At 55.3% G+C, this 8591-nt stretch overlaps 6 protein-coding genes across 6 annotated transcripts; 4 read left to right on the top strand and 2 right to left on the bottom strand.

The window, feature by feature from the left end:
* On the top strand, nucleotides 1-350 carry GNI_000960 (transport protein Sec23; the record flags this gene model as incomplete). Its single annotated transcript, XM_011130150.1, has 1 exon — nucleotides 1-350. A coding segment is annotated over one exon (350 nt), but the record flags the coding sequence as incomplete, so codon positions are not given.
* A 189-nt stretch (nucleotides 351-539) lies between these two features.
* On the top strand, nucleotides 540-1595 carry GNI_000970 (hypothetical protein; the record flags this gene model as incomplete). The annotated part of the gene is made up of 1 exon (XM_011130151.1): nucleotides 540-1595. One exon carries the CDS (start codon nucleotides 540-542, stop codon nucleotides 1593-1595), a length of 1056 nt encoding a protein of 351 aa, XP_011128453.1.
* Nucleotides 1596-1847: 252 nt separating this feature from the next.
* On the top strand, nucleotides 1848-2165 carry GNI_000980 (hypothetical protein; the record flags this gene model as incomplete). Its single annotated transcript, XM_011130152.1, has 1 exon — nucleotides 1848-2165. One exon carries the CDS (start codon nucleotides 1848-1850, stop codon nucleotides 2163-2165), a length of 318 nt encoding a protein of 105 aa, XP_011128454.1.
* Nucleotides 2166-2645: 480 nt separating this feature from the next.
* Nucleotides 2646-4595, top strand: GNI_000990 (hypothetical protein; the record flags this gene model as incomplete). Its single annotated transcript, XM_011130153.1, has 2 exons — nucleotides 2646-2696; nucleotides 2883-4595. 2 exons carry the CDS (start codon nucleotides 2646-2648, stop codon nucleotides 4593-4595), a joined length of 1764 nt encoding a protein of 587 aa, XP_011128455.1.
* On the bottom strand, nucleotides 4592-5323 carry GNI_001000 (hypothetical protein; the record flags this gene model as incomplete). Its single annotated transcript, XM_011130154.1, has 1 exon — nucleotides 4592-5323. One exon carries the CDS (start codon nucleotides 5321-5323, stop codon nucleotides 4592-4594), a length of 732 nt encoding a protein of 243 aa, XP_011128456.1.
* Nucleotides 5324-5773: 450 nt separating this feature from the next.
* On the bottom strand, nucleotides 5774-8206 carry GNI_001010 (peptidase S8 family domain protein; the record flags this gene model as incomplete). The annotated part of the gene is made up of 1 exon (XM_011130155.1): nucleotides 5774-8206. The coding sequence occupies one exon, from the start codon at nucleotides 8204-8206 to the stop codon at nucleotides 5774-5776; it is 2433 nt and encodes an 810-aa protein (XP_011128457.1).
* Nucleotides 8207-8591: the final 385 nt, after the last annotated feature.

The raw sequence follows: 8591 nt of genomic DNA on the forward strand, positions 1-8591 counted from the left end.
ACGTGATCATCTGGCATGGTTCACTGATCAACAAGTGGGTAGAAAGCCAATATCACCTGCTGCCCCAATACCAGAACCTAAAGGCTCTGTTACAGCTACCCCAGATGCACGCAAACCTGCTACTCAAGTCCCGAATCCCTTGCCCGAAGTTCATTTCTTGCAATGCTGGCGGCAGTCAGGAAAGATTCATTCTCGCCAGGGTGAATCCTTCGAGCACGCACAAACAAGGAGCCGGTTATGACAGTTATGGCGGCGCAGGGGACGACGGTCGAGGAACAGCCATCTTGACTGAGGATGTCAACATGAAAACGTTCATGGATCATCTTATAAAACTGTCCGTCTCATCCTAGCCCGACTCGGGCTTGGTATTTTTAGAAAGCTCCTTTGTTGGTGTAACTAACGCTCGTATCACCACCAGCGTTCGTATCGCTGATGGTGCCAGTTGGCTCATTTTCGAGCTAGGTTGAACCTCGCACCCATGCGGCCTTTTCGAGAATTGAGTTTTTTTTTTCTTTCTTCTGCATTGTCGCCTGTCGCTGATGATGCTGGACTTGTACAACGAGCCTTCGTTTATTGACGATTCAGACTTCGTGTCCCAGCACCACACCCCCGTAGCTCAGCCGATTTTGTTGAGTAAGCGCGAATGGAAAGACTACCGGAATCGTTTGTTTCCGAAGAAGCCAAGTTCGTCAGTCCAGCAGCGGCTCCAGAATTTGGTCGCGCACTGTCTACTGTTGCTGCAGGCATCGTTGTTCATTGCGCTCCCTTTCAAGGGTTGCACCGGTCTGACGGTGCACGAAGTTCCCTCGTCACAGTTCTTTACAATCGTTCTCGACATGGACCACGGGGAGCCCGTCTGCTGTGCGGAAGCTGGAGTGGCTTGCACGTGTTCCAAAGGTAGTTCGAATGACTGCGTCAAGACTTGCGTGAAGAGTTGTGTTGAAGAGTACTCGCGCGACTATGTCGAAGAGGGGGCGAACTCTCCCGAATCGGTCTGTTCAGGCTTGTCGACTGCCGCGAGTGCAAACACGATCGCGAGTGCAAACACGATCGCAAGTGCAGACACGATCGCGAGTGCAAACACGATCGCAAGTGCAGACACGATCGCAAGTACAAGTATGGTCGCAAATGTGCATTTGGTTACTTGCGCAGCTGGATCGAGACGAAGGTATGTTCAGCCGCGGCCGATGGACAAGTGCGGATGTGGCAGACGCCGATCGGGACCTATTTGCCGCTACCCTTTACCGCCGCGAACGCCGCTGATTCTGGCAGTCTATCCGAGCGTGGATTGCTCTTTGTGTTCAGTGGCCGAAGTACGAGGACGGAAATTCTGGATTTCCTGGAACGAAGCCCTACCACCCCTTCAGTCCCAAATCGCACGTAGTCTCATTATCGACTACTACACAGGTGAAAGGGAAAACGAACGGATCAACGACCCTATCCCCCGATCCTGGACCCCCTTCTGCTGTAAGGACGTCGTCAAAATGCACCATCGGAGGCTTCGAAAGGACACAATATTTCAAGCCCTGCTCTCTCGCAATGGCTCTTACCCCAACATAGTCTATGAGGTAACTGCCCATACTACCGATACATAAATCCCATGCACCCGTATAGAACCGAAACAAACATACACATGAAAATGCGTACTGAAAACGTGTGTCGAACACGCGCGTCGAACACATGCGCCGAACACGTGTGTCGAACACATGTCCACAACCAACTGTATATATATACACACTGTGTATATACAATGTGTGTACATCGCTGTGGCGCTTCGCTACCATGTATTTTAGGTGAAGACCATGCAGACGAAGAATGGTCTTTATGACCGGCGATTTTTTAGATTGATGAATGATAAGGTGGAGCTGGCTGATGACGGACAAGACTTCAACACAAAAATTCACGCCTTCAAGAACTATTTCTGTTACCGGCATGACTATTGGTTCAGTGTGGATCTGTTTACTGACTCGTCGTCAGCGGACCTGGCCCTGCACGATTCCAAGACGCACAAAATGAGAATGTCACCGTTTACCCGAATTGATAACTTGGGAGTTATAAGTCGCTTTTTCGCGGCCATGGCCTTTGACGATGAGATGCCTTTCCTTGTGGAAGACGCCGCAGCGGCTGTAACCACTGCATCGAGCGATGACGACCTAGATCAATAACTTCTGCTCAGAGAATTACTGGCCTAGCAACCTGCCGGTCGGATTAGCAACTTGCCGGTCGGATTACCACACAGCCCACAAGTCTGCCAGGTTTAAAAATTAGAACTGATCTAGACCGTCTAAAGACCATCTCTCAGAATACCTACCTGATTTATGGAGTGTGACCAGTAATTGTGCTCAATTGACGATTAGGATCTCTTGGGCTTGTCTTAGTCTTCAACCCCGCGATTTCCAACCCCTTAGGTTAAACTCGTGTGATCAAGCTTGGATCAACTAAGTTAACTGTGTTCTGCTAGGACCCGCGGCGCCCCAGTTTATTTACCCATACGTGCGAACGAATTTATACCAATTGTTCGTGTACAGTAATCGTCCTGAATGGACAGCCAGATACAAAGGTCAGCCGCCGAGACCTAGGACTGAGCCCCCATGGTTCTTTCTTAGCTGTCTCTTACCACGAGGTCCAAAAAACCAGAGTGGAAAATGTGTACGGATTTTACTAATCTATACATGCAGTCTATTTACGATTTAAGAGTAAGGCTTAGACCCAGGATTGGCTTTAGACCTTCTTAGGATTCGCTTGCGAGAGACTTCGCTTTGCGTGAAGAGGTTTCACTTTTCGACGGGGACATTCTTAGAGACAACTTACCACAGAATTGAGCTCCTGGGTGTGGAGAGTTTGCACTGAGAGTTTACATTGAGAGTTTTGCGTTCTTGTAGGAAGTGACTATGCAGTTACATGAGATGGTCGACGCACAGGTGGAGTCCTTTGGGATGCCCATCTTGACCCGATTGTTACAAACCGGAAGACATCAGTACAAACACTCGTTGACGTGGCGGTCCCCTCTATACTTTCTGTCCAGACACAACATGCACTACGCCCATCCATATGTGGAGGCACCGATCAGCCACCATGACTGGCTGAACGACATGCTTCTCACAGATCACGGTTTGCACAGGTTTGATGGCAGACCCAGGTTTGATGGCAGACCCACGGAGGTACAACGTCAAAAAGAAGAACGCGAGGTGAATGGACTGCTCAGTGAAGTATCCAGCGAACAAGCCAGCCCCAGCGAACAAGCCAGCCATCAAACAAGTGATCTTCCGAGTGAACAGTCCGACCTTGGGCTTACTCAGCACCCTCAAGACCAAGGGGGTTTGAATGCTGCGAAGGATGAGCTTAAGGTCGTTGTTAAAACTAAACCGAGAAAAAGGAAAAAAAAGAAGAGACTTAGATTCACATCAAAACGCAAAGTTCGGAAAGCAGAGGCCAAGACAGAGAATATCAAATTGGAACGGAAAGACACGGCTTACTCCGGGGGCGATCGGACATATCTGTTGCCCCACTCCGGAAAGAAGCAGCAAGAAATTGGTCAGCAAGAAATTGGTCAGGTTCATGGAATGGCGCAATCCCAGGTAGTAAAGCAGGTCCCGGAGGTGGAACAGTCGGGAGTGGAGGAGCAGCTGCTTGCGGGGGCATCGTATCCGGACATGGAGAAGCAGGTGCTTGGAGAAGAAAACTCGTACTCAGACTTGAGCTCATACCAGCTGGTGGTGGACGGTCTTCTTGAGGTGGACGGTCTTCTTGAGGTGCATGGCCCCCTTGAGGACACCCCGACAGGACAGACCCCGACAGGACAGACCCCGACAGGACAGACCCCGACAGGACAGACCCCGACAGGACAGACCCCGACAGGACAGACCCCGACAGGACGGTCCCCGACAGGACGGTCCCCGACAGGACGGTCCCCGACAGGGCGAACCCCAGACTTTCTTGCGCCGCCAGGTGGTGGACGGAGTACCGGGCCGGGGGTGGGTGAGTCGCCGAGAAACTTGATTTGGCCGGAGCATTTGGTTGACCCTTACGATCGAGCCGTGCGTGTTTGGGAGTTCATAGTTAAAAACTCAAACAGCTTCATGGATTGCCAAAGCGTGGTTGTGCGGCAGTTTGATCGGGTGGCGTTGGAGACTGAGATGCAGCCGGCGCTTGAGGACCTTACCCGAATGACCCTTAATTTCAATGAACACACACCAAGACCCCGGCTCAACCCACGACAACACTATGGTGGAGGACTCAGCCCGGCTCCACCGCCACCGACGCCGACCACGCCGGGAGCAAGACCCCGGGGACGACCTCCAATCCGGAGACTTGAAACAGAAGGTCCTTTCGTCGACAGACGGGGAGGAGGGAGACCACCGGGAGGAGGGAGACCATTGAGTGGGGGGCGGCCCGCCGCCCCGGGACGAGGAAGACCCTCCCCGAAGAGGAGGCTCACTATCCAGAAACGCAAGACCTCCATGGGTACCGCCCTGGGGACCGCCTCGGGGACTGCCTCGGGGACTGCCTCGGGTACTGCCACGGGGACCGCCACGGATACCGCCACGGGTACCACCATGGGTACCGCCACGGGGACGATACCCTCAACTGGCTAGGACCGCCCCTTCCGGTTGAGCCCGTTTCTTCGCCGGGCCGGACCGTTTGGAGAGGAAGGCCGCGGAGGAGAGGAAGGGGGCCGCGGCGGTGCCGGCGACGGACGCTGTGCCGCTGGAGAGGGCCGCTGCGCAGTGGGGATCATGTTGATGGGCACCACTCCGTTCGGCGTAACCAAACCCGGCGGCGAGGGTCCTCTGAAACTCGCTTCGCTGTTCGTGGAGAGACCGGGGGGGTAGTGCCCAGATTGGTGGACGGGCTGCTGATGTACCGGCTGCTGATGGACGGGCTGCTGATGGACGGGCTGCTGATGTACCGGCTGCTGGGACACGTTCCCTGAGGACGAGACGATCCCTGAGGACGAGACGATCCCTGACGGCGCCAAGGGTGAGGGCGGAGGCACAGGTGGCAGAGGCGGAGGGGGTGGCTGCGGAGGAGTGAGAGAGAGAGGGAGTCGGCCGTTCGGGGATGGGGTTGGCAGCGGGTAGGTCAGCTCGGGCACGGGCATCGACGGAGAACCGAACGGCGACTGCTGGAGCGTCGGAGGCAGCTGTCCGGCGGAGTGATAGCTCGGTCCGGTAGGTCCTGGCGCCGGCAGTGTAGGGCGGAAACCTGGCTGTCGCCCTGCTGGCGCGAAAATGTCGCCGACGTGGCCGGGTGCAAATGGCGGCGGTAGCACCTGCTGGAGCGCCGGCAGAGATGGCGAACCTGCCATGGGTGGCCCGGCCATGGGCGAAGCTGTCGGGAAGCCCGGGCGCGAGTCGATGAAGGAGTCGATGAGGGCGTTCTCTACGCGAATGCTCTCCTCCATGTCTGCTGTGTGGAAATCTGGTCCGTGGAAGGCTGGAAGAACGGCGTGGCTGTCTTGCGGAAGGTATAGGTCGAATCTGTGACAGACGGAATCGTCAGTCAAGATAGTGCCCAGAGGACAACGGCAGCTATACTGACTAAGTTCGTCCGGCTCGCAAACGCTACCTGCAATGGCGCAGCGAGAGAGTCTGCAGTCAGGAAATTCGCCTCCTCCCAGGTCGTTCGCCCGCACGTGCACTTCTGCTGAGGATGAAGGAAAATTGATGGCGTTCTCGACGTTGCTTCTAGCGGCGCTGCTTCTACCGAACTGCCTCTAACGGCGCTGCCTCTGGCGGCGCTGCCTTTGGTGACGGAATCCCTAACAGTGCTGCTACCCGAAACTGAACCTGGCGCCACCACTCCACCTGCTGCCGCTCCACCCACTACCGCTCCAACTCACTACTAACTCTTCATCGGGCTCGGGTTCGGGCTCGGGCCCGGGCCATCCTCCCGTGATCTGGACTATTGACTTCTTACGCATTGGTTGACAGAGAGCTCCATTGCGGACCCAAGGGACTCCGTTCCAAATAAATCCGTCGGGGCAGAGGCAGTCGAAGCCGCCAGCGTTGTTGACGCAGATGCTTTCTGAGGGACATATGTCGCGGTGTACGCATTCGTTGCGGTCGTAGCAACCTTCATTGTCGCGAGCGAAGCCTAGTTGGCATTCGCACACGTGTGTGCTTTCTCCATTTTTGCCTAGAATTTGGGAGTCTCCACAGAATTCGTGTATTCCGCAGTCGGAATCGAAGCGGCATTCGGCAACGCACTTGCCGGAGACGTGCTTGAAGTGCGGATGACAGCGGCAGCGGACGCCGAGGTGTGTATTGACGCAGTCGCTGTGGACGGGGCAGAGGTCTTGGGAGCAGGAAGGTGTAGGCTGGTGGGGGCCGCCGGCAGCGAGCGCATCGCCCATGTTGAGGATTCCGCCAGACTTGAGTCGGTCTTTCAGTTGGGGAAAGGGTGTGACGGAAGATAGGATGCGGCGGACGACTTCTTGGTAGCCGAGGAAAGGTTCCCGGGAGAGGATGAGGCCGGCGACGCCGGTGACGTAGGGAGTGGCGAAGGAGGTGCCATCAACCTGGGCATATTTTTTGTTCAGGGTGGTGCTGAGGACTCCGACTCCGGGTGCAGCTAGGTCCACACTTTTTCGGCCGTAACAAGAGAAAGGCGCGAGATTGCCGTTCTGATCGCTAGCTGCCACTGAGATAATATTGGTCTCGTTGTAGCTAGCGGGATAGGTGGGTTGCGCGAAGGTATGGTCGTTGTTGGAGCCGTAGTTTCCGGCGGCCGCGACAAAAATCATGCCGCTGTTGCGGGCCCGTTTGACGGCGGTCAGGAGGGAAGCGTAGCTGCTGCCGCGACCTCCGTAGCTGTTGTTGCTAAGCTTGGCCCCTTGCAGAATGGCGTAGTCGATGGCCTTAATAAAGCCCGAAATTGTGCCCCGGATATCCTTGTCCAATGTCCTCAAAATCATCAGTTTACATCCCCAACATAACCCCACGATCCCGATCTCATTGTTAGGGACACCAGCGATAATACCTGCACTCGCCGTACCGTGTCCGTTCTCATCCTGTGGCAGGTTATCATGGTCAATCCAGTCCCATCCAATACAGTCATCCACGTATCCATTCCCGTCGTCATCAATGCCGTTGAAACAGTCCGTCTCACCAGAGTTACGCCAGTACTGCGTCCGCAAATCCGGGTGGTCGATATCCACTCCCGAATCAATCAACGCCACCACGTAACTCGTGTTCTCTCCCGTCCATTGGGCCCAACCCTTCTCGCTCTGCACTCCGGCACGCTTATGATGCGCCCACTGATGACGGTAATACCGGTCATTGAAATTGAGGCCACTCGTCGCACTCGCTCGGGTCCCATTACCTGATAAAGACCAACTCCTCTCGGACCGACGCTCTGACCCACCCTCCCACGGTCCCTCCGACCGCACAAAGCTCGTCTCCAAGTCGTCCAGCTCGGGCGTTGCAAACAAATTATCCCACCTCTCAGCCGACGGAATAAACAAATCCAGTGCTCCTGAAGACTGCCACGCCTTCAAAGAACTAACCATCGGCAACGTACGAAATGCCGCAGACGTGTCGTACTCCTCGTACTCCGGATCCTCCACGATCTCACCCGACTCCAACAATTCCGACGACCCCTCGCCACTCTCCACTCGCGCTTCACCGGGCCGCGAAATCATCCCCAACCCACCCATGGGTTCGAACCCACCCATGGGTTCGAATCCAGCCATAGCTACAGACCCCTGCCTCCACCGGTCGTAGGACCCAGTCACTGTAAATCCGCCCACTGAGTCGCCTCCTCTTGATCTTGGCTGGCCTTCTACGATGTCATCATACCAGACTCCATCCACAAGCGGGTCGGCCTGCAACATGACTTTAAGCACCTCTTCGCTCACAAACGGCGGAGGCTCAATAATCTCCATATGGAGCCCCAACAAATAGGTACTAGAAAACCGCGGCAACTGCCCATCTTCCCAAGACTCTCCTTCCCCACCCAAGTCTTCTTCACTTTCTGCACTGAAGGAAAATCCGTCGAGATTTGAGTCGTAGGTTGCCGCACTGTTTGACCTGTTGGTCGTGGTCGACTTGGTCGTGGTCGACTTGGTTGTGGTCGACTTGGTCGTGGTCGACTTGGTCGTGGTCGACTTGGTCGTCCGGGCCTTGGTTTGACTGCTCTTGGTTTGGCCGTTGAGAGAAAAATTCGGCACCACGGAATTGTCGATCGGCATTAGTTGAGCGTACATGTTTGACAGCACCATGTTCCTCAGTAAGACATTCGCTTCATAGTCCGCTAGGGCATCCTCGTCGCCAAACAGTTCTCCGGACTCAGGCTCTCTGCTGGATGCGACCAACTGTCTTAAAGTGCCTGTTGAGCGACGCAGGTTCTGACCCTGGAAAACTTGCGAAGAACGGGAAACTGGAATCGTCGATCCAGTCGTCGAACTCGGGGTACCGTAGGAGATCACTAGCCGCTTCCTCTCCTCTTCGCGCACGCCAGTGGATTCACGCTCAGGTTCACGCTCACGCTCACGCTCGTCCTGGCGAGCTCCGGTATTTCTTGGGACCAGAAACTTTTGCCCGCCTAAACCGACCTCGTCGTGCCGCAATATTCTTGCCGCCCTGTTGGAT

The sequence above is a fragment of the Gregarina niphandrodes genome (assembly GCF_000223845.1).
Source record: "Gregarina niphandrodes unplaced genomic scaffold scaffold00001, whole genome shotgun sequence".
NCBI classification, from domain to species: domain Eukaryota; phylum Apicomplexa; class Conoidasida; order Eugregarinorida; family Gregarinidae; genus Gregarina; species Gregarina niphandrodes.